General features: G+C 36.8%; 1 protein-coding gene across 5 annotated transcripts in view; it reads right to left on the bottom strand.

The window, feature by feature from the left end:
• The window catches only part of kcnn2 (potassium calcium-activated channel subfamily N member 2), a 76,884-nt gene that overhangs the window by 25,272 nt on the left and 25,875 nt on the right, over window positions 1-25,737 (bottom strand). For 4 of the 5 annotated variants that reach the window (XM_055208806.2, XM_055208801.2, XM_055208802.2 and 1 more), the window contains 4 exons: window positions 24,768-24,863; window positions 7,653-8,071; window positions 1,036-1,177; window positions 450-560 (listed from right to left, as the gene is read on the bottom strand). In XM_055208806.2, coding sequence (XP_055064781.1) covers window positions 450-560; window positions 1,036-1,177; window positions 7,653-8,065 — 666 coding nt within the window. In that variant the 5' untranslated portion in view covers window positions 8,066-8,071; window positions 24,768-24,863. The remainder of the gene's footprint in view (window positions 1-449; window positions 561-1,035; window positions 1,178-7,652; window positions 8,072-24,767; window positions 24,864-25,737) is intronic. The other variant, XM_073874112.1, reaches the window with a different exon arrangement.

Below are 25,737 nucleotides of genomic sequence, written 5' to 3'. Positions count from 1 at the left end.
CATGTCAGGTGTGTTTTAAGTCAAGTAGTTTGTTGTAGGTAGGCAGCTTAAAGTTACGTGAATTGGAGAGAGGCAACATCAGTCTCTGTATTCCTCATTCACTATTTAACCCAAATATAAACACTGTAGTAATTTTTTGAAAACCCCGCCTACTTTGGTCTGGCCAGAAGAGTGCAAATCGCTTGGCTGCGCTGAACTCAGTGGTGAGGGCAGCGCACACTGCGTCCTATGTGAAAGCCGCATAAGACTTTTGCATAGTACTGTATATATTTTTTGTTAACTTTAAAAAAAAGTCTAAAAAGGTTTCGATTTTTTTATGTCTAAAAAAAAGTCAAAACCTTATTTTCCACTTCACATGAGCTGAATATTATTTTCACGCTTTTACAGGGATTAAGAAAAACTGTGACATAATAGTGCCGCGAGGCTCAAACTCATGAGTTTAAACTTACCCTTTTTGTCAGCTGGGTGTCCATCATAAAGTTATGTACATGTTTTTCGGCTTTGGTTAATTCCAGTTTTTTTGCGACCACAGCAACCACCAAAGCAGTGCATCCAGCACCCTGACAAACAAAACCCATTTTTACACTAAGATTTGCTGGGTTATTTCAACTCATTGTTGGTTGGTTTAAATAAAAATTCTCTCATAAGTTCTTACTCTCACGTTGTTACAAACCTGTATAAATTTCTTTGTTCGGATGAACACAAAAGAAGATATTTCGTACCCAAACCAATCATGAGCCCCATTCATTTCCATAGTAGGAAAAAAGAATACTATGGTAGTAAATAGGGCTCATGGATGGTTTTATTACAAACAATCCTCAAAATATCTTCCTTTGTGTTCTTCAGAACAAAGAAAGTGTTAATTTATACAGGATTGTAACAAGTGACACAATGTTTGAGTAAACTTTCCTATTAAATAAACAAAAAAATGACAACTGACCTAACTATGTGTTGAAACAACTCAGCGTTTTAACCAGGGCATGATCAGCATTAAGCTTTGGTTTAAAATAGTATTTGACATTAAAATATACTTACCATAATGCCGGTCAGTAGACACACTCCTTTCCCACAGTATGTATTGGGGACCATATCCCCATATCCAATGGTTAGAAAAGTTATTGAGATCAACCACATGGCTCCAAGGAAATTGCTGGTTATATCAGCGTTGTCATGGTATCTAACAATTAAAAGCAGTAAAATGACGACCAAGCAGTACAATCAACAATTATGCAAACTCTACAATCACTTCCACAAATCACATCTATGTGAAAATCATATATGTGACCCAAACTATGAAAATCCAGCTAGTCATCTTTTTGTAATTTGCTGTTTTCAACATAAAACCATCCTACGTAATGTAAAGAACATTCTGTGAAAATATAACCTTGACATCTTTAATATTGACTGAGTAAGGTCATGTCAAAGATTGAAATCAATTGGAAATCAATGATTAAGACTTCAGCCTGTTTCACATACAGGGTCACATATAAGTGATAATCAATCAGGCTTCAAATAAAAAGTATAATTTGTCCTGCATTATACATTTAAGTAGTTTTCACTTCACTGGTAGTCCAAGACACTGGTAGTCATTGTTGTTTTTAACCAGGGGTTTTCAAAGGCCTCTTTTCTACACAACCTACTCATTGATGCCTCCCCTCAATATGAAGTGCAGAATTTAAGACATTTAATATGCTGTTTAATATGCAAATGATTAAGAATAACAGAACAAAACTATGCTGGATCCATATTAATGAGCAGAACATAACTATTTGAAATTGTTAACACTCTATAAGAGTCAGAAGATTTGGCAGAAAGAAATTTAAACAAACCTGAATTAAATTGCTATTAATAATTACATCATTGTATCTACTTTTTAGTGATGGATATGCGTTTCTTTACATCGTAAATGTTTACGATTGACAATCACATTTATTTACAGGTGTAAATCTGGAAATGTTCTGCTTACTTAATGTAAAAAATGTGTAGGACATACATTAAATTTTTATCATATTTCAACACTCTGCACGCCTCCCCTGACACATGTTAAAAACCCCTGTTTTAAACTAACACATAGTTCGCTGTTTGAGAAATCTAGCTGAACTCAAGAGATACTCCAGCCAAATATCAAAATTATCCCATGATGTACTCACCCTCAAGCAATCCGAGATACATACACTGCAAAAAATGACTTTCTTACTTAGTATTTTTGTCTTGTTTTCAGTAGAAATATCTAAAAATTCTTAAATAAAGAAGCTTTTTCTTGATAAGCAAAATGACCTAAGAAAATAAGTTTAGTTTATAGACAAAGATATACAATTCAAGTGAATCTGTGCCCAAAACAAGCAAAAATATCCGCCAATGGGGTGAAAAAAAAATCTTAAAGTAAGTTTTCATTTTTCTTTAACACGTAATTCAAGCAAAATTTTCTAACCCCATTGGCAGATATTTTTGCTTGTTTTAAGCCCAAATTACTTAAATTGTTTATTTTTTGTCTAAAACCTAGACTTATTTTCTAATGTCATTTTGTCTCAAGATACGGAGCCCCTAAAGGGAACATGGAGCAAAAATTAAATAACGCGATAGTTTCACGTACACACATGATAGTTTCATGTGTGCACGTGAAATCTAAACTTTAAGTTTCGCGTGCGCACGTGAAACTTTTGGAGCACACAAACCTAAACTTTAAAAAAAATTCAGCACATGAAGGTTTCGCGTGAATGAAAGTTTCACTGAGAACATAAAAGTTTCACGTGAGCACATGCACACGAGCACAATGTCACCTTAGGGGCTCAGTATGTAAGAAAATACATCTTGATTTAAAACATTTTAAATATTTCTACTGAAAACAAGACAAAAATACTAAGAAAGAAAGTCATTTTTTTCAGTGTATGTCCATCATTTTTCAAAAAACACTTTGGAATTATTTTAGTAAAGTTCTTGCTCTTCTATTCTTATAATGGGAGAAAACAGGTTTAGGGGACAACTTACTGTATGAGTTTAAAGCCCAAAAAAGTGCATCTATCCTTTACAGAGGTAATCGACACGGCTCCAAGGGGTTAATAAAGGTCTTCTGTGGGTAATCGATGCGAATAAAAATATTAGTAATTCAAAAAATATCAATATTACAGTTTAAACAGTGGCGGCTCCTGACTGCTCTTCCGAGGATGCGCTAATTCAAAATAAGTGTTCGGATTGTCACGTGTGTGATTCCAAAATATGTGTCCTGCGTGTGGAGAGATCTTGTGTGCATCACGTGTTTTGTCAAAATGAGTGCCTGCTGCAGACGCGTCAAAACCGTTTATGATAAAAGAGACGCTTACGTTCCCTAAATACACGCAAGACACTCCCTTAACAGTAAACTCTGATTACGCATGAGATTGTGCGAGTATCTGGCAAACGCGAGCGTCTCTTTTCAAGTTTAAGGCAGCAGGCACTTATATTGGCATGACACATGATGCACACACGATCTCTCAAAGCGCAGAACACATATTTTGAAATGACGAACCACACACATGACAAGCTACATGTTGCGACGAACTTCGCATCGTGCGCTTCAAAAAAAGAAGTCACCAGCCGTCACTGAGTTTAAAATATAGATTTTTTGCAAAATCGCATCGATTACCCACAGAAGACAACTATTAACCCATTGGAGCCATGTGGATTACTGTTGTGAAGGATTAATGTACTTTTTGGGGGTTTAAAGTCAGAAGTTGTTCCCTGATCTCTGTTTTTTACCATTTTAAAGCTTTTTTAAAGAGCAAAGACATTTACTAAAATAACTCCAATTGTACTTGTCTGAAAGATGATGGGCATGTGTATCTCAGATTGCTTGAGGGCGAGTAAATCATGTGACAATTTAGATTTTTGCCTGGACTATCCCTTTAAGACACAACAGACTTAGTTTTCAAGTCAATTTAACTGCTGTTTAAAAGGTCAGCCAGTGCACACAATGAGCCACCAGAACTGCAAAAGGAGAGATTTGATCCTCGGAAACATTTACCAAGTTGAGAGAAACCGTATCCATTTTGACTGTTACGTGATGTGTTTTATTACTTTGGCCTCATTTTCTAAAAAAATAAATGTTTCTATGCTGTCTGTATTAGTTGCTGTGAACTGACTACTAGCAGGTTAACCATAACATGAACTGTTAATAATAGTATATTTTGTAATGAATTAAAAATATTAAAAATGACAAATTTATATAACCTTAACACTGGCCTAAAAAAGCATAACAGTTTTTTTGGGGGGGATTGAAGGAATAGTTCACCCAAATTTTCAATATGCGGCCTATCGATTATTTAATAAGCTCGAAATATTATTCATTTCTTTTTTTTTACCATAGAAGACACATATTAACCTACTGGAGTCATCTAGATCAGTTGTTCCCACACTTTTTCATTCAGACAGGTATAATCTATCTCAGGACCCACCAAAATATTTTTTTTATAAAAATATGCTGAAAAAATACATTTAGAAATACTAAAAGAAATTTGTTCTCTTTTAGAAAAGTGTAGTTTATATTTGTATTATCATTGTAGGAATTAAATGTAAGTTTATTTGCGATACCAAAATACCTGATATCAAAACAATTGCCATTAATAGGACAAAACTGTTTTTGTTTTAATTCACTACAACAACCAAGTGACTTTGCGCGACCCACCTGATCCCACTGTGCAACACATGTGGGTGCCGACCCTCAGTTTGAAAACCCCTGATCTAGATTATTTAATAATGGATGGATGTGCTTTTTGAAGCTGGCATGTTGGCTACCATATACAATATAAAGATAACATGACAGAAAATTATTCATGTTCAACTGAAGAAGGGAAGTCATATACATTTGGGATGGCATGAGGCAGAGTAAATTATGATAAGATTTTCATAATTTGTTGAATTATTCATTATAATTTTTATATTTATAATAATTATTATTATATTATTATAATTATAATAATTTTAGATGTGTTACTTGCAAAAAATGTTGAATAATCGTAACTTTTCTGAGCCATTTTTTTATTAAATTACATTAACTGGTGCTAGCAGAGTAACCCGAGTTGTGGTTTGTCATATTAAAGGGACATTCCATTTTTTTTGAAAATATGCTCATTTTCCAGCTCCTGTAGAGTTAAACATTTGATTCTTACTGTTTTGAAATCCATTCAGCTGATCTCTGGGTCTGGCACTAGCACTTTTAGCATAGCTTAGCACAATCTATTGAATCTGATTAGACCATTAGCATCGCGCTAAAAATGACCAAAGAGTTTGGATATTTTTCCTATTTAAAACTTGACCCATCTGTAGTTACATCGTGTAAAAGACCGACAAAAAATTAAAAGCTGCGATTTTCTAGGCAGATATGGCTAGGAACTATACTCTCAAACTGGCGTAATAATCAGTGACTTTGCTGATGTAACATGGCTGCAGGAGGCGCAATGATATTTCGCACCGCCCAAAAACAGTCCCCTTAGTAACTTTCTAAGGAGGACTATTTTCGGGCAGTGCGTAATCTCACTACGCCTGCTACAGCCATGTTGCAGCAGCAAAGTCCTTGATTATTACGCCAGAATGAGAGTATAATCCTAACTATATCTGCCTAGAAATCGCAACTTTAAATTTTCTGTTGGTCTTATTACACGATGTAACTATAACAGAAGAGTCAAGTTTTAAATAGGAAGAATATCAAATCTCTGTTTATTTTTTAGCGCGATGCTAATAGTCTAATTAGATTCAATAGATTGTGCTAAGCTGTGCTAAAAGTGCTAGCACCAGACCCGGAGATCGGCTGGATGGATTCCGAAACGGTAGGAATCAAATGTTTAACTCTAGGGGAGCTGGAAAATGAGCATATTTAAAAAAAAAAGTGGAGTGTCCCTTTAAGTGATGATTATGTTGAATTAACACTAGCTGCGTTTCCATTACAGATTGTGCAAACTGCAAGCGATATTTTCTAAATGTCGATAAATGTCGGCTGTTTGTGAAATGACGTAGTTTCCACGAACCAAAGATATGCGACTAAAATGTAGTTCTTCCTCATTCAAAACATCACATCGACGAATGTTGGTAGGTTTACAAGACACCCACCACACCAGCCATTATTTGTAATCGAATTAGACGTAGGAGTGTTATCCAAACATTATTGGCAACAACTCTCAGATAAAAAGTAGTAACAAAAGTTGTCACTGGGACAATATTTTTCAAAAATGTACCATTTTGGTACAGATATGTCCTATATGGGAGCATTTTTTGCGAAATTAACGTGTTTCCTTTTGGGCGTATTTTCAATTGTCAATGCCAATTTGTGCAATTTGAAGTGTAATGAAAGTGTTTAAAAACATTTGATTATTTTGAAGAGTCTACATGGCCAAAAGAATGTCAACATTTTCTTCTAAATTAAATTAACACCCATTTTAAAAGTTTACAATCCTGATTTAAAGGTGTAAGGGCAACACTGCAGCACTATTGGCTCAATGCTGAAAACGCAGATTGATTTTGTGCTCGCGGCTCAAGGTCCAAGGCTACTGGTTGACAAATTGACAGGCCTGGGTCGACAGTGGATAAGCGGATTCTAAACCTTTGGGATGAACTGAAATGCCAGATAACCCAACCCTAAATACTCCTGTGTCCGAATGAGAGGAAATCTCTGCAGCTATGTTCCAACATCTTATGGAAAGCTGGAAGCTGTTATAACAGCAAAGTAACAATCAGCTTTTTATTGATTCATGTGGTTTATAAATGAAATGCTCAGCTACCACATATGGCTGTGGGTGACCACATACCTTTAGTGCTATAGAGCTGGGTGCTGTTAACACAATATTATCTTTTAGGCTTTATTTTTATTGGACTTTTTTGTCTCTTTTTCCTAAAATGCTTTCTTGATTGGCTCATATTGTGTGCTATTTAGTTCATTTATGTACGCTTTGATATCTATATACTCCTAACACAAACAAAATTTTTATGTGCATATATTATGCATTTAAGGGCCTGTTTACACAACATTGTTTTTAACTAAAAACGCAAAACGTATGAGTTTTGGCTGCGAATTCACACAACAAGGGCCTTCTGGGTGCCTGAAAACCTGAAAAAACATTTTTTTTTAAATGGTCATCTCTGTGTAAACATCATACGTATGCGTTCAACGTGTTCAGATATTGTGTGACGTCGCCAACTTTGTACACTGTAAAAATTCCTTATTGCACTTAAATGTTTCAGTTTAATCAACTTGAAATTACAATTTATTTTAACTTTCTTGACTGATGAGTTGCCAAAATTATAAAAATGCAACTTAAGCTAATTCAACTTTATTTTTACAATTTTTAGGAACTCACCAGTCAGAAAAGCCGAAACGAATTGTAAATTCAAGTTGATTAAAACTACAAGTGCAACATGAAACTTGTCACAATGTAGGAGAAAAACAAACAAAAATTTACTTTTACCCCCAAAAACTTTTACCCCCAAGAATTTTGATGACCCATCCTGCACTACACAGCTTTCTGTCCAATCAAATGCCCTGTGCAACGAGAATAACCTATTGTGTATTAAATAAAAAAATTGCCTTTCAATATAATAGCCTGCCTTCAAAAGAAGAAACATCAGCACAAGAAACTTTCACTGGGTTTTTAACACTGGGCTTTCATATCAACAAAGCGGGCCACCTTTCACACGCCCTCACAGTCCAGGCGGCAATGATCCACAGGGAAATGGTGAACACCAGCAGTACTGTGCCGGGGCAGATAGTCATAAGGGTTTTCATGACAAAGCGTGTGTTGAAGTTTATCTTGTTGAGGGCACCGATACTGCGAGATGAAGCATCGGTAAAGAGTTTGCTATGAAGCAACATGACCCGAGCAATGAGGTACAAACGAAGAAACATGGGGATAGACAGTATGATATCCACATCAGCGTCCGTCTTGGATGGCGTATAAGAAAAGGCCAGACGCGCCGTCCATGTGAATGTATAGTTGCCTGGGATAGGGTGTATGGCGCACACCAAGATCTCCAGGCATATGAAGAAGATGCGCTCGTAGGTCATAGCTATCCTCCAGTCATCTGCAGCGTTGTCCACCATAAATAACTATAAAAAAAACATTAAAATGTATGAGCAAGCATGCAGAACATCATTTACAGTTCATTCAGCATTAAAAAATTTAACTTTTACCTATAGCAAAACTGTATAAGACACTGTTTTTGTTGTCTCTGACCCAGACTTACAATCTTAAACTGTTCATAAAATCTTCTAATAAATATTATTTCACTTGATCTATTTTAAATCATTAAGTTACATAAGCATGACATTTAAAAAAAAGAGTTTTAACCATTTTACACATATTACAACTGTCCCATGATTCAACTTGGGTCCCATAGGTGTCATTTACATCCCAACAATTTTGTCACAATGAAGTTTTATCCATGACTATCACAGAGTTGAATCAAACACGAGACATAATTTGATATGTAGTGGACATTTGTGATGAAATGTTCATGATAGAATGATTTTATTATATATGCACTATTGAATCACATTTTTACAAATTATACTACCAATTACAAATAGGTTATTTTCTAAGAGCACATTGACACCTGGTATTAAGATGCGTTTTGGTCGATTGGATCACAAGTGGACGAGAGAGATACGTGTTCTTTCACACCTTGTGTTTTAATTTGACTCTTTTGTTCACTTTCGACCGCTTCTGTACTCATTACTTTGAGGGGATGGTCTATGGGGCGAGTCCCTCTGCTGGTCTATGATGCATTGCAGACTAATATTAGCGGTTTATATCAAAGTACTGCTGCTTGTGTTGTTAGTATAAAAAGTCCATTTTCGGAGACGCGCTCCCGCCCGTACCCGCAAAATTCAGCACCAGATCCGACCCATCACCCGTGATAATATCAAAATTAAATCCGCAACCGCCCGGTCCCGTTAATATTTGGCCCGTTACCCGACCCAAACCCGCACACGCATAAATCACACACGCTAAAATCATTCCAATCAAAGTGCTTTATTTTTGATCTCGTACCTCTCTCAACATCACAACAGCGTCATGGATAGGCTAATGAAACAGGCTAAAGTGGGCTTTGTTTTGCGCCATTTAAGTAGCCTACCATCGGCGCAAATGGAACCTGATAACTACTATACACTAATACAAATAGACCTATTAATAAAAAAAGACCAAGAAAAAACAAACCTACCTACACAACCCCTGCAGTGCTCCTAAGTCTCGTCTCGAAATGCTTTCTAAGAAGACGTTCAGCTTCCGGCTATCAACAGCAAAACTTTATGCAACTCCTACAACGCTCGCTCCAACTAGGCTACGAGAAGAATCAACAAAGGTCGCGCACTGCGCGGTGGTGACGTGATGGGTCAAATGTCATATGTTGCGTGAATTTTAGGAATGTCACAATCCGCGGGTAACCGGCCCGTTGCAGGACTCTGGTCTAAAGACCTCGCCGAACGCTGTGGGTTTGCGCTAGATGTCAGGACAGATGTAAAATATTGTGCTCTGTACATCACGCATTAGATCAATAGACAGTCTTTTGCGGCTGTTCAAACACATTCGACCATATGCACTATGCCACAAAGCAATCCGCATTTTCGACTATCTCAGAATGTGGTCGAAAGTGGACGAGCTCGAAACGTTTTACACCTCGTGTCATCCACTTGTGATTCGATTAACCAAAATGCATCTTAAAGTCGGCATGAAACGGAAGTAACGATTGTCTTATTTTCCCCGTGGTGACGTTTATCCGAGTGAAATGACTTCTGAAATGATAAAAGGTAGTGCTGGACTTTAAAAGGGACATATCATGAAAATCTGACTTTTTTCATGTTTAAGTGCTATAATTGGGTCTCAGCCTAAAAAATGTGAAAAAGATCAACCTAGTAACTTAGTTTTAGTAAACCATTCTCTGCAAGCATGTGAAAAAATAGGTTATTGAAATTTGGCTCCCCTTGTGATGTCAGAAGTGGATGATACCACCCCTTTAATCTACACTATCCAACCACAGCACTGCCATTTAGTGCAGAAAAAAGCAAATTTTTGCTCACACCTACAAAGTAGCAATTTTTACATGTTATAATAAATGATCTATATGGTATTTTAAGCTAACACTTCACATACATACTCTGGAGACACCAAATACTTAAATGACATCTTAAAAATGTCTTGTGAAATGTCCCCTTTAGTTCGTGCATCAAAAACAGATTGGATCGTTTGAAGTTGGGTCATTTTGCTATTTGCAAATCGCTGTGATCTTTTCCTGAGCCCCACCAACCTGCCATACCATATGACCGGAAGTAAAGAGAGATCGTTTTGAGGGGGGAGGAGGTTTGCGTTTTTAATTAATTATTATGAGGGCACATGAATGTTTTAAAAATAATGAAGCTCACAGTTAAATACCACAATATTTCAAAACAAATTACATTTTTCATCGAGTTTTTCATTTTAATTTCATTGCGACTTTAGAACCACAATTAAACAGTGCATAAAAGTACACATTGACTCAAAAAGTTGACGGTACTCACTGACTTCCATTGTATTTGTTTTTCCTGCTGTGAAAGTTAGGGGTACTGTCAACTGTGTGGTTACCATCAATTATGAAGGGTGAGTAAATGATGAACTATTCATTTAATGGAACATTGCCAATTGAGTAAGAATCACACTTAATTCCACATATAACCACATTATAATATTCAAGGATATTATGCTTCTTGAGTGAGTTATTAAAGCTAAATGTTTTTATTTAAAAACAAAAAAATACTGTTTTTAAAAAACGTATTGTTGTTGTTTAGGAGGTTTGTGGCTTTATTCTGAGGCTGTTGATGTAATAAAGTTCTTCAGCTCGGCAGACAGATTTCTCTCAACATGACCGGCGGCAGGCTCAGTAGCCGTATGCTTTTTTTCTCTCTTGATTCATAGAAATCTTCCTGCTTGCCTCTCCTGCTCAATTCCATAAATATTTCCCTCGAGTACAGGTCTGCTTTACTAAATAACAGAGATCAACAGCGTCTGCTAACTTTTCTAGGGGGTTTGGTTATAAAAGGTTTATTGCTATTCATAGGTATGTATTTTTTACAAATCCGGTCAATTACTCACAATAAGAACATAAACAAAGAACATCCCCTGATGTTGTGGGGGAAGTGGACAAACAGGACACCCTTCTTTAAGAAAACCCCCTACAATACTGTTAACCTCAGAGCGTTAGCTCAGTCCCAAATCAGATACACACCAGTGAACCACAAATCACATCTCATCATTGCACGTCCTTCTTTCTGGCTTCTAACTCAGCACACTACTCAATCCATATTAAAAGCAAAGGCTGCATCTCAATCCGCTCCCTAGCTCCTGAGGTCGTGAATCAGTAGCCGTTTCTCAATGTCAAGGAAGGATCCTCGGAAGCCAGAATTTCGAGGATGCTACGTCATCGACGTCCGTCGAAGGACTGTTCCAATGTCGAGGATCTTCGAAATTTCAGCCAAGGACTGAGTCCTTCGTTCGAGAAATATCCCACGTACAGGAAAGGATGCATATGTGTATCCTTCGCGCTCTTCAGGTTCTGAAATCACCCACAATCCTATGCGCGCAGCACCAAAAGCACACCTTTCATTGACGCAATGACGCGCACTTGCTAGCCTGTTCCATTTAACGTGTTCTCAAAATGCTTAAGAGGAGCCTCGCCTATCCTCTGAAGGAAGTGACTTGTAAGGACTAATCCTGCCAAGGAAGTATCCTTGACATTGAGAAACGGACAGGATATCATGTAAACAGGTTCAGCCACTGCTAAGGATCCCAGCTCACTTCACATTGGGACGCCATGAACGCATTTCTGTAGCTTTTCGGTTACGTCATGCTGTCACGTCACATAAAACACGTCAGACGCCGAGGCAGATTGTCGTGCCAGCGCAACGTCATTGCCATAGAAACAATGCAGATAATCCAGAACATGGCAGGACGCAGAAATCGGATCTGAACAGTTGGAGACACAATGTGGACAGTGACTCTGTCAAATCAGATATGCACCAAAATCAGATTTGGAATGACAGTGTGAACAAGGTATAAGTCTTGATATAGAGGATGCAAACAGCAGGGAACGTGTCACACTTCCTGTGTTGTCGGTTTCAAAGAAGCGAAAAAATCTTCATCATTAGATGAACTGTTGGTCAATTCCTTAGTGTGGTCCAAAGGCTCCAGAATAAATAACATTTAAATTAAACTGGCCATAAGGGCAATTCAATTGGTTTTGATAGAGCAAGGGAAAATAGATCTCTAAAATAGAAGTACTTTTTGACTGTAAATAAAATTGTAAGGAGTAAAAAGTACTTTTTTCTTTTAATTAAATTTTTAAAATTAATTAAGTAAAAGTATTGATTTTTAATTGTAATCAAGTAAAATAAAAATCCCCAAAAATAATACTTAAGTACAGTAATCAAGTAAAATTACTCAAGTTCTTTACACCTCTGCATCCGGGTTAACGTGTGTTATTAGTTTTGAGTGATTGTTATTTGAAAAGAACGAACCTTGGAATGTTGCGACTGGCCAATCAGAATGTAGCATTTTACAGAGCCGTGTTATAAATAAACATATCATAAAATTTCATAATACAATGAAAAAGCTTATTTTTAAAGTAGAAAGGTAAACAGTATTTAACTGTGATCGAGATTAACCAAAACTATTAAAGTTAAATTATCCAATTGTCCAACATGTTTTGAAAACAAATTTGAAAAAAGCTAATGCGCAAAACTGTATACTTTAAATGATAGACATTGTAGTTCTTTTTGATGAATTAAAGGATTAGTCTATTTTCTTAAAAGAAAACTTCAGATAATTTACTCACCACCATGTCATCCAAAATGTTCAGATGTCTTTCTTTGTTCAGTCGAGAAGAAATTATGTTTTTTGAGGAAAACATTGCAGGATTTTTCTAATTTTAATGGACTTTAATAGAGCCCAACATTTAATACTTAACTCAACACTTAACAGTTTTTTTCAATGGAGTTTCAAAGGACTATAAACAATCCCAAACGAGGCATAAGGGTCTTATCTAGCGAAACGATTGTCATTTTTGACAATAAAAATAACAAATATACACTTTTAAACCACAACTTCTCGTCTAGATCCGGTCGTGATGCGCCAGCTGACCCCACGCAATACGTCATGACGTCAAGAGGTCACATAGGACGAACGCGAAACTCCGCCCCAGTGTTTACAAGTGTCTTGAAAGAGGACCGTTCCTACGTTGTTGTATGTCAACTGATACTAATTCATGTCTTTGTGTCAGTTTATTGTTTACAATGGTCCGCAAATGTGCGTTTTATATATGTAACACGTGACCTCCCTATGTCACTACGCATTTACGTTAGGTCGCGCTGGACCGGATCTAGACGAGAAGTTGTGGTTTAAAAGTGTATACTTGCCATCCTCCTTGTCAAAAATGACAATCGTTTCGCTAGACAAGACCCTTATGCCTCGTTTGGGATTGTTTATAGTTCTTTGAAACACCGTTGAAAAAAACTGTTAAGTGTTGAGTGTTAATTATTAAATGTTGGGCTCTATTAAAGTCCATTAAAAGGAGAAAAATCCTGCAATGTTTTCCTCAAAAAACATAATTTCTTCTGGACTGAACAAAGAAAGACATCAACATTTTGGATGACATGGTGGTGAGTAAATTATCTGGATTTTTCTTTTAAGAAAATTGACTAATCCTTTAAGTACTAAAGCACAATGCAGTAGAAATTACACTGACTGTGATTTTTTTCTTTTGTTGCTCACAGTAGGTCTAGCTAGAAATACTGTATGTTATCGACAAGATTTTAATTTTGAAACCTGACTCCATTGTCACATCCCTGCCCTTCTAAATGCTTTGTGCCAATTAACGGGGGTTCCTTCCAGCAGAGTACATTCAATCACTTCAAGGTCTACCCGACTGCCATCATGAGGAAGAGATATTTCACCAGAGCTGTGCAGTCAGCACAATTTAAAGGCTTCGGCTGACAGACTTTATCCAACGTGACTCTGGCTATCTGATATGAGAAAGAGGAACAAATGATAAACCCCTGATGCAATATTTGCAAATGGGTCTCCTGCCTTCGTACAGCACCAGGCTATTTCACACAGTAATGGGTTTATGCAGAGCACAAGCGAGTTATTCTCTAATATGAGTCTTGCTTGAGGCTTTTAAGTGCTTCTGTTTTAAAGGTTTCCTGTTTTTTTTTTATTCACACAGCAGTGGCACTCAAAACATCATTTTCATAATCACTATTTTTGCTTGGATTTCAGAAAATATATCATTAGGTTTATTTGTCCTATAGGCAAAGTTTATTTATTTTTTCTTAAACTTCATGATATTTTGGTAGATTTAGACTAAAAAAGAAAACAATTTGCCATTGGTGCAAGCAGCACTGAAACATATAAACTGTGTTCCACAATTTGTCTTTTTAAGTAAATTTATTTTGTTTAGGAATGTTTTAGGCATTTTAACTGGATACAAGATAACTATTGGTTATATGCAGTGTAGTAAAAAATCTTATATTAAGTCAGCTTATTCACATTTATAGTCAATTATTTATCATAAGGATGAAAAGACCCGAGCCCAGGTTATCATATTTGATTTGCATCTCAAAATATATAACTGACACATTGCCTCCATTTACCCCATATTCCTAATCTCTCTATCACTTATTATAGGAAAGATGTAATGATACAATGAAATTCACATTTGAGCATATTACACATGCAAAAATGCTGCCATAATTCTACATCGCTGGTTGCCAGGCTGTTGCTACGATGTTCTGAGTGGTTGTAAGCGTGTTGCTGTGTGGTTGCTATGGTTTTCTGTGTGGTTGTAAACATTATGCTTTGTGGTTGCTTTAGTGTTATGAGCGGTTGTTATAGTGTTCGGAGTGGTTGTAAGTGTGTTGCTATGCGGTTGCTATGGTGATCTGAGTGGTTGTTATAGTATTCTGAGTGGATGTACATGTGGCACTATGCGGTTGCTATGGTGTTCTAAGTGATTGTAAGCATGCTGCTGTGTAGTTGTTATAGTGTTCTGAGTGGTTGTAAGTGTGTTGCTATGCGGTTGCTATGGTATTCTGAGTAATTGTAAGCATGCTGCTGTGTGGTTGATATAGTGTTCTGAGTGGTTGTGTATTGCTATGGTGTTCTGAGTGGTTGTAAGCATGTTGATGTGTGGTTGTTATAGTGTTCTGAGTGGTTGTAAGTGTGTTGCTTTGTGGTTGCTATGGTATTCTGAGTGATTGTAAGCATGTTGCTGTGTAGTTGTTATAGTGCTCGGAGTGGTTGTGTGTTGCTATGGTGTTCTAAGTGATTGTAAGCATGTTGCTGTGTGGTTGTTATAGTGTTCTGAGTGGTTGTGTGTTGTTGTGGTGTTTTGAGTGGTTGTAAGCATGTTGCTGTGTGGTTGTTATAGTGTTCTGAGTGGTTGTGTGTTGCTATGGTGTTCTGGGTGGTTGTAAGCATGTTGGTGTGTGGTTGTTATAGTGTTCTGAGTGGTTGTGTGTTGCTATGCGGTTGCTATGGTATTCTGAGTAATTGTAAGCATGCTGCTGTGTGGTTGATATAGTGTTCTGAGTGGTTGTGTATTGCTATGGTGTTCTGAGTGATTGTACGCATGTTGCTGTGTAGTTGTTATAGTGCTCGGAGTGGTTGTGTGTTGCTATGGTATTCTGAGTGATTGTAAGCCGGTTGCTGTGTGGTTGATATAGTGTTCTGAGTGGTTGTGTATTGCTATGGTGTTCTGACTGGTTGTAGATGAGTGGTTGTAAGTGTGTTGCTGTGTGGTTGCTATGGTATTCATGGAATCATATTGTAAGCATGTTGCTATGGTACTCTAAGTGGTTGTAAAGGTGTTGCTATGGTTTTCTGAGTGATGGTAAATGTGTTGCTATGCGGTTCCTTTAGTGTTCTGAGGGGTTGTAAATGTTTTGCTATGCGTTTGCTTTAGTGTTTTGAGGGGTTGTAAGTGTGTTGCTACGCGGTTGCTATGGATTTCTGAGTGGTTGTAAATGTGTTGCTATGCAGCTGCTATAGTGTTCAGGGGTTGTAAGTGTGCTGCAATGTGATTGTTAGGGGGTTTGGAGTGGTTGTTGGCAAGATGCTTGGCAGTTGCTAGGTTGTTCCAGCTGGTTGCTAGGGAGTTCTATGTGGTTTAGGTCACAGTAACAGTGATGTTTGATGCCTTAGTACGCATCATCACACAGAAAATGATTGTTTCACAACTTAAAGCTTTTAACAGGTTTTTTCCTAGCTACCCTTCAATAATGACAAAATAAACACAATTTTTGGTAAAGTCACCCACACAGGTTATGCTCACAAACTACAGATCTAGAGATACTAATCTCTAAGACAACAATACAGATACACAAACATGAAATGCAAACTCCAGCATAAAGCCAACAACACAAGATACTTCCAAGCATACAACAGCAAAATAATCAAACCTAACTAAAGTTGAATAGTTTGATTTATTCCAGACAGAAGTTAGAAGTGGTGGAGATTTCAGACCAGATAGCACCCATCAAGTGCCTTAAAGGCCTGACAATTGCCAGAGAAGCGGTAACATTAACCAGCCTGTCTGTTAGTTTAGGCCGTTGTTCGACTTTCCGTGCGAGTGTAACTTAGACAGGGAAACACAAGCTGTCCTTTCAGACGGTGACAGACGCTATCTTATTCAAAGCTTAACAACAATAACAACAACTGTCAAACAACACAGCCTGCACAAAGGATGATAACCGCGAAGCTTTAATTTTGTTTTATTTGAGCAAAACGGTCGCTGTCATGAAGGCACCGCTCCGCAACGCAGTTGCTTCAGAATGGAGCAATTAAACATTTAAAATGGGTTATGTAAGGAAGCCTACTTGGTAGGTAAAACCAATTATGGTAATGGACAACCTGCAATACAATACTCGAGGGTGCTTCACCTTCAAGTATCCAATATTCCAACTGAGTGGCTGAGTGGGTAGTTATGGAAAAATGTTGAATTTGACAACAGGGGGGAAGGTGCACGTGTAATGACCAGCTTACAAGAGCTAAGGGTCGTACCAGATAACCTTTACAAGACTTGGGCGACTAATTCAACCAAATCAAGCATTAACTAAAATGACTTTACGAGTACGAAAAATTATTTTTCGGTGAAGCAGGGGGCGGTCGTAATTGTTATTTATTCACAAACAAGTTTTCTTTGCAAAAGAAGTAGTCTGCATGGAAAAAAATTATTTTGACCAAACAAAGATTTTGGGTTTCCAGTATTTTTCAGTCCCAAAGTTGATCGTTCTTCTGTAACATCTTCACTGTCACTAAATCTGCCTACTAAAAACATCACGAACGACAACGAAATAATCTATTTAACACGTGTTCATACTCAGAGGTATGTTTACACTAACATTTCCCCTTACGTTGCCCTGACACGGGCACCGACGAAAGGTCGTGCTTTCCGTCTGTCTGGTCGACAGCAGGGCTTGGTTACTGGTTTCAAAAGAGCTCAATATAACTAATGGAGCATGGCTCAATATTTAATCTGTGTAATGTAGAGAACGGGAACATATATCTTGTCACTAAGAAAAGGAATTGCTCAATCTCATTAGAGAATTAGGTAGAAAGGTTCAGCCCAATTACAAATTAATGCAATGGTTAATTTATGATATCAAAGTGTCCCCTAAGAGGCCACTTTGCTAAGTAAATCCTCACTTGCAGGTTCCTTTTGGTTTTCAAGTTTCTTTGAAGAAGGACCCGCGAGGTCTCCAAGATCGCATCTGTGTAATTGAATGCTGTCGGGAAACTATGACAGCTGTTGCATTATGTATGCATGTAGCTTAAGTTAACCGCAACCTAATTCAACTTTCTTATTTAGTGATTTACACGAAACATTAAGTTACATGTTCGCAATTAAACCTATAGTGTAACCCTGCATTGTGAAAATAAGTCTGTTACTTTTTTAATTGTGAGATTTGAATAAAACTGTAAACGTAATTGTTTTCCCATTTAATGCCTAATATCTGTACTGTAACCCTGCCCAGAAAACTCAGGGGTCATTTGTTACAGTATGTGTATATGTGACACTACGTGACACTAGTCAGTCGTCTCAGGTTAGAGGAAGATGTCACAGGAAAATACATCACACATCTCCCATAATGCATTAGTGCCCGCTCGCACGTGCCCATCACCAGTCCCTGCCCTGAAATGAACATGTTCTCAGAATCCAAAATGTTACTCATAAGGCACTTTTATTGCTCAGAAATCGCTTTTTCATAAGTTCGAGTTCATACAGTGCAAGACATTGTTGAGAATATGGAGTGTCCATTTGCTCTCTATTGCTCTCTAGAAGAAGCGATATTATAGATATTAAAAAGATTTCATTTTAGTTTATATTGCCTTACGGCTAGACAGGCTGGATACTTCCAATTCGTTATTAATAAAATCGCTAAATTTGCGATTGTTCAAAAAATTAAGATACCTGATTACGAATCACGCTACGTGTGCGTATTTCTGCTGGCGATTTAAGTTTTCTTCGTCTGGCACCTTCTGAAAGACACATTTCTCTAAAGCATTCCCATGATTAATGTCCCTCAGAGACTTACAGCTCCTAAATATTACAGAGAGCACGACTGGCTCATGAATATACGCCATTATATTTCAACAGTGTGAAAAGTAATAAAACTGCTTAGGCATTTATGGTCACACTGCCAGAGCAAGAAAAATTTGCATACATATTAAAAAGTTGTGGTGTTCATGTATACACAGATGTAAACATGTATATATGCATCTATATACTGAGATTATTAGGTAGATATAGATAGTTATGTGTAAGACATGTTTCTCAAACAACTACTACATAGTTAAACGTATATTATATTAATATTTGACTATGTTCTTACCTCAATTTAGATGAATGAATACATACCTATCTTTTTTCAATGCGTGCACTTTTAATCTTTGTACACCGTTTCTTGAATGTGTTAGCATTTAGCCTAGCCCCATTCATTCCTATGACTCCAAATTAAAGTTTTATTTTGTGCCACCATACTTACTCGTGTAACTACTCATGTATCAGTCTTTAAATAGGGAAAACATGAAAGTGTTTGGTGGTTTATAAATTTATCCCTGTTTGGAGCCATAGGAATGAATGGGGCTAGGCTAAATGCTAACACATTCACAACGCGCTGTACAAAGATTAAAAGTGTATGCATTGAAAAAACATGTATGTATTAATTTGTCTAAGTTGAGGTAAGAACATTGTAAAATATAAAAAAAAATGGTGGTGTTTTCCTTTAATACAAGATAAGTTCAGAAAACCTGAGGCCATGTATATTTAAATTTGGAACGTCTGGGATATGTTAATCATGGTTCACCTGCTGCGACGCGTCTAGAAATTATTTAATTGAATAAAGTGCAAATGAGATTTGAAAGCTAAGAGTTAGGCGCCAAATGGAAGATCATTGACAGTAATATTTCACCACCCTGTAGGAAAAACAAAAAATTAATCCTGCAAAATCTAGTTTTAAATTTCAGATGAAAAGAATGTCATATGGGTTCGAAGCGACATCAGGGTTTACAAAATTTCCATTCTTTCCAATCTTTTCATAAGATTCTATTAGGAAAAATGGAACAGCCATATTTGGGCATACGTTGCAACCCAGTATCACAAATTACATACCTATAGTCACGTAAATTTGTGAGTCTTATGCGTGACACTGACACGTTTTCTGCCTTTTTGCGTGAACATGTCACGCATTTCTGTTTACGTGTCATTGTCACATAACTGTTTTGTACTATTTTCTTACTATTGTTGCTTTGGTTTAGGGTTAGATTTACATAAAATCACATCCTTACCCAAACCCAACTGTAACCCTAACCCCAGGCGACAATGGTTTAAAAATCAGAAAATAATAAATAATAAAATAAATAATAAAATAAAGGTATAAACTAATACTTAAAGTGACATCCTAATGCAAACACCAAATCTAACCCTGAACCGAAGCGTCAATAGGACAAAACAATTAAGTAACAAATACGTGACAGTGACACATAAACAGAAATGCGTGTCATGTTCACCCAAAAAGGCGGAAAACTGTGCCAGTGTCACGCAACGGACTCAAATTTACGTGACTATATGTACATAATTTCGTGATACAGGGTTGCACAATAGCAATTTATTCTGCACTGTTTCATTTGATTACTGCATTCTGTTCATAACCAATGAACTAAATGCTGTTCTTTACAATGGTCTTTTATAGGTGCGCTTTTTTTGTTTGGCACTTTTGTTTGGATTCTTTCTACTAAGTCGAAAAGGTCAAGTCACTGTACCACACGGTACCCAGGGAGCTCCACAAAGGCTACTAAATGTTTTTATATTTACAAAGAGATCGGCTGGTTTTGCTGTTATCAGATTGCATGCTCTCTCATACCTCTCTTATGCCAGCATTACTTAATTACGTCCAGATCGATAACCACACAGAGAAATACTCCCCCTGGCTTTCTGACATCTCAGTTGGATGGCTGTTTATCACCTGCAGTCCTGGCAAGATCGAGTGCCTTTCCCTTCAGGCCAAATTTTTGCCCTTTTAGTTTCCTCATCTCTGTTAAAGGTCTTCTGTTCTTTTTTTGATCTAGAGGGTAATTTCATAATTTAACGATAACCATAACGTTAATGATAACTACATTAGCGTCCACACCACCGAACAATAACGATAATTTAATATTCATTCGCTTGTGGGCTACGGTACTCGCACAAATCATTTACCTTTACTAATGTATGCAATTGTTTACATGTCATTGAATGTTTATATATGCTGTTCTTCATGCATTTACAGCAGCTATAACAAGATGTCTTCTTCAGCGCGCTGCGTTTCGCATATCTTAATAATAAATCTTATTTGTGTAATCTATCATCTTTTCTATTAGCGTAGTTAATGTAGGAGAATAAAAAATTACGTATTCAATTTCTCAGAGTCATTTTATTAGGGACCTCAGCAAAGAACTTCTCCACAGTGTCGTATGCCATTTCAAATATGCGAGCACTTTAGATTCGAATAGATTTGATTGGTTATCAATGGTTTATCATTCATCCCTTAGAAAATAAAAACGCGTAAAGTGATTCCACCAATGCTATTGTTCCATGTATCTTTATCTTTATCATTATAGTTGTAACCTTCGCTATTCTCTTTAATATAGAACGTTTATTAAAATTATGTTTTTATAGTTATAGCTATCATCCATAGTGTGAACGGCCCTACAGATCCTACTACAGAAACAACCTGGTCATGCAACTGCACACATCATAATTCTTTTATTAAAGGATTACTCCATTTTCTTTAAAAAAAAAATCCCGATAATTTACTCATCCCCATGTCGTCCAAATATGTTGATTTCTTTCTTTGTTTATTCGAGAAGAAATTATGTTTTTTGAGGAAAACATTCCAGGATTTTTCTCATTTTAATGGACTTCAATGGACCCCAATACTTAACAGTTTTAATGCAGTTTAAAATTGCAGTTTCAAAGGACTCTAAACGATCTCAAACGAGGCATAAGGGTCTTATCGAGCGAACTGATTGTCATTTTTGGCAAGAAAAATAAAAAATATGCACTTTTAAACCACAACTTCTCATCTTGCACCAGTTGTGTGACGCGCCAGCGTGACCTCACGTAACTGCGTGAGCACGTCGAAAGGCCACACGTTACATATAAAATGCACATTTGCGGACCACTTTAAACAATAAACTGACAAAAAGACATCAATTAGTATCATTCCACATACAACAACATCGGAACGTCCTTTTTCTCCACACTTGTAAACACTGGGGCGGTAGTTTCGCATTCGTCATGCATGATCTTTTAACGTGATGCCGCATTACGTGAGGTCGCGCTGGCGGTGCAAGATGAGAAGTTGTGGTTTAAAAGTGCTTATTTTTTATTTTTCTCCGAAAATGATCATCGTTTGGCTAGATAAGACCCTTATGCCTTGTTTGGAACTGCGTTGCAATTTTAAACTGCATTGAAATTGCAATTTGTTGGGGTCCAATAAAGCCTATTAAAATGTGAAAAATCCTGGAATGTTTTCCTTAAAAAAGTTCATTTCTTTTCGACTGACCAAAGAAAGACATAAACAGGGGTGAGTAAATAATAGGGCTGGGTATAAGGGCCTCACGATACGATACGCATCACGATACATTTGACAAGAACCAATGTATCACGGTACGATGCGATACACTGCATGTTGTGATACATTGCAATGCTTTTTTAATCAAAAATGTAAAGCTGATTTTTTTACTTTTTTTAACGCCAAAGTGCATCCACACAAAGCTGCAGGTGTTTTTTAATTTTCTGCCGTTTTTTCACTCCCGCTAACTTCTGAGACATTGGCCGTATATGACAAACAACTGGACAGCGACAACTACAGCAGCGCCGGAGGAGGTAATTTGACGCACACGGAGGGATTATTAAAGTTTGTTTAAATACCGATAGTAGAGATCGAAATATCGATACACTATCGTGGAAAAAGTATCACGATCGTTAGCTGTATCGATATTTTTGCACAGCCCTAGTAAATAATCTGGATTTTTTTTTAAGAAAATTGAATATTCCTTTAACACACGTTATGACTTTAATGCCTATCTACTATCAAAGTCTTTTTAAGGAAGTCGCGTCACTCCGCAGCTATATTTGCAATGCCTCCAGGTCTTGTTAGAACAAGACAAATGAGAACTGTCGATTCTGTGTCCCTCACCCAGAGGATTCCGATTGGCTGTTTTTACGGGGAGACGGGACTAGAGCAGTGCAGTGATGCATCTTGTTAATATTAAATATATCTTTGCTACTATTCAGGCTTTAGTCACTGTCAACTTTAGTCAACTAAAACCAACCATTACTAGAAAAATGTCCCAAATTCTGCTGAAATTTAAGATAAATGTTGTCCTTAAAAGAATTGAACCTAAAAATGAATGCTCATCCTAATGTCATATCTAATCCATCTTACGTGTGTAAAGAAAATGAGACGTTTTCACAAACTTCACAGCCTCAAATTTCAATCTGCATATTTATAAACATGACACGTTCAAGGGCAATTAAGTGAATAATGATGTATACTCATGCACAGCTACCATATGGCATCAGTGCATGAGTCTCATTTAGTACTTATCTATATTTTATGTTTTTGGAGTTTGGAGTCCCCATCTACTTGGTAAAGAAAATGGAAAAGATCAATCGTACAATGAGATGGCCACTCATAATGACATAAGAGCTGTAGGCTCATGCCTTCTCCTCTCTGTCCTACAAATAAGGGTGAAAATTACCCAAAATGTTCCTGGTTGCTGTTTGTAAGTTCTTATGTAATGCCTCGGCACAGGAAACTCCAAAGAAAAATGCAACTAATAGCATTACCTCTTTCCTCAAGCTACACACCATTAACTAATAACACTCACCCCGTTCCGGCAATAGAGCAAAGATCTTGTTGGCACTATATATCTACTGGCAGTCTGAGCTCACGGGTGCTCCTTGGTGTAATCTAGATGCCTGATTTATATGTTTCGCTATTTACTTAAGTATCACTCCAACCTGATATATATCAACTTACTTGTCAAGTTGCTTTCAAGTGTCAGCCAAGAAAATAAATAGAAGTGCAATAATTATATTGGCTGGTCTTTGGTCTTTCCCCTACCCAGAATGCAACCAGGCAGTGCAGACTGAAGGGCAAGGAAAACATCTGTTTTATATGAATGTTGTGTTAGTTAATTTCGGCTATTTAAACGTTAACCTTGTTAACTCCTATTGTGGGTCTTTATTAAAAACGCATTTGCCTAAATTGCCAGTTAAACGCAAATTAAACACAATGATATTTACAAGAAGAGCAATGTTTGGCTAGCAGCACACTTTTCTTGGGTATCTACAAGAGAAGGATAGAAAGGAGGAAAGGAAGAATATAAGACAGAATGGAAAAGGAAAGAAATCAAATAAATCAATAACGCATAATGTGTCTAACGGCATCATAGACGCTATTCGGTTTTTAGAGGATTCCCTCCTCCCGGCGGAAGCTGAATGGCATCCTTCTTAATAGCATTACTTAATGCATTACTATACAGACGTTGATGCTGAATAGCATAAAATTCATTTAAGTAATACAACATTGCACTGATGCAAGGTCACAGCATTGAATATTTTCCAAGTTTTTCAAAGTGCAAAGTTTCTAAAGTGAAGTTTCTTTCCTCGCCATATATGGGCAACATACAAGAACTCACTCTACAAATATTAATACGAAGAAACTGAAGGAAGACTAAAAGTATAGATGCTAAATCTCAAACAAGATTTCCATTAAGAAAGGACAAGTGCAGGTCTGAAGTAAGCACACTTAATGCTATTTGCATCCCATCTTATGCTCTGGTAGATTTCGGTAATTCTTTAAGAAGATTGATAAATACTAGATTTTATGGGGTACTACAAGGTTCATTAAACCTGGTCTTGTCTATTCAAACTAGCTAATAAACTATTAACAGCAGTTAAGTCAAGTCTTCAAGCCACTGACAGGATTTCACAGCATGGTTCCATTTAACCGGCGGAAAATGGAGAGCATGCAATACGATTGAAGATAATCCGATTGCAAACTTATGGTAATGGATATCATTTCCAATGCAATATGTTAAGCATTAGTCTGGAGATGAGGATGTTTTAAAAAATTGACTCGTATGACAGTAAAACGTTCTGCAAACAGCACCAAAATTAACACATTACTGTGGTGTGGAAAAAACTGTAAAGAGTTATATAGTTACCTGAATCTCCCTGGCATGATATATGATAATCAGACCGAGAAGAATGATTGTAGAAAGGCTTATCAGGCATTTTAGGGCTAAAGAATACAGTGACTCCTGCAAAAAACCAAAGTAAACAATAAATTCAACTTATTTGTTAGTTTACATTAATGCAATGATTTTAAAACCACCTGCTAGCCTACAATTTCCCCTGCAAGACATTATTATGCTTTTCAAATGATATTAAGACTGTTTACTCTTTTTCAAGTGTCTGGATTGAATCAGATGTTCTTGAAGTCTGGGAAAGTCAAATCATACCGTATATACTTTAGTAAAGGGTGGATTTAGCCTTCTTTGGTACAGTGAACATAATGCATTGTTGGAATTGAGTTATTGTATATGTGTTTAAAAAAAAAGAATAAAGTATTAAGGTGCCAGGCGTTTGAATTTCCCTTGGTGTCACTCCTATACAAGATACCTGTTAAAGTGTTTCTCGGGGCTGTTAAACATAAGTCTGTATATATCTTCTTAATAAAGATCCAGAAAAATCATTATGAAGTTATTATTGTTTTTCCAGTGGTTTTATTTATTATGTTTATCCAAAAACACATCTAAACACTCTAAAAATGGCTGGGTTACTTATTTTTGACCCATAATGCGTAAATATTGGACAGAACACATTCTGGGTAAAAAATGAACCAATGTTGGGTTGTTGTTATGCAACCATGGGGTATATTAACCAAGCAGTTGGGTAACTTGGGTTAAAACATCCCAGCATTGGGTCAACTTTAACCCAGCGATGTGTTTTGTCCAATATTTACAGCTTATGGGTAGCCCATAATTGGTAAAAAGTAACCCAGCCATTTTAAGAGAGAAGCAATATTTAATGAAAATTATTTATGCGAAAAACCTATAAATCAATTAGAATTAAATGTGCATTTAATGAAACAAAATTTCATTGACTTTTTTCAGTTTTATGTGTTCTGTGTGG

The sequence above is a fragment of the Misgurnus anguillicaudatus genome, chromosome 12, assembly GCF_027580225.2.
Source record: "Misgurnus anguillicaudatus chromosome 12, ASM2758022v2, whole genome shotgun sequence".
NCBI lineage: Eukaryota > Metazoa > Chordata > Actinopteri > Cypriniformes > Cobitidae > Misgurnus > Misgurnus anguillicaudatus.
This window is presented reverse-complemented; position numbering and strand designations above follow the sequence as displayed.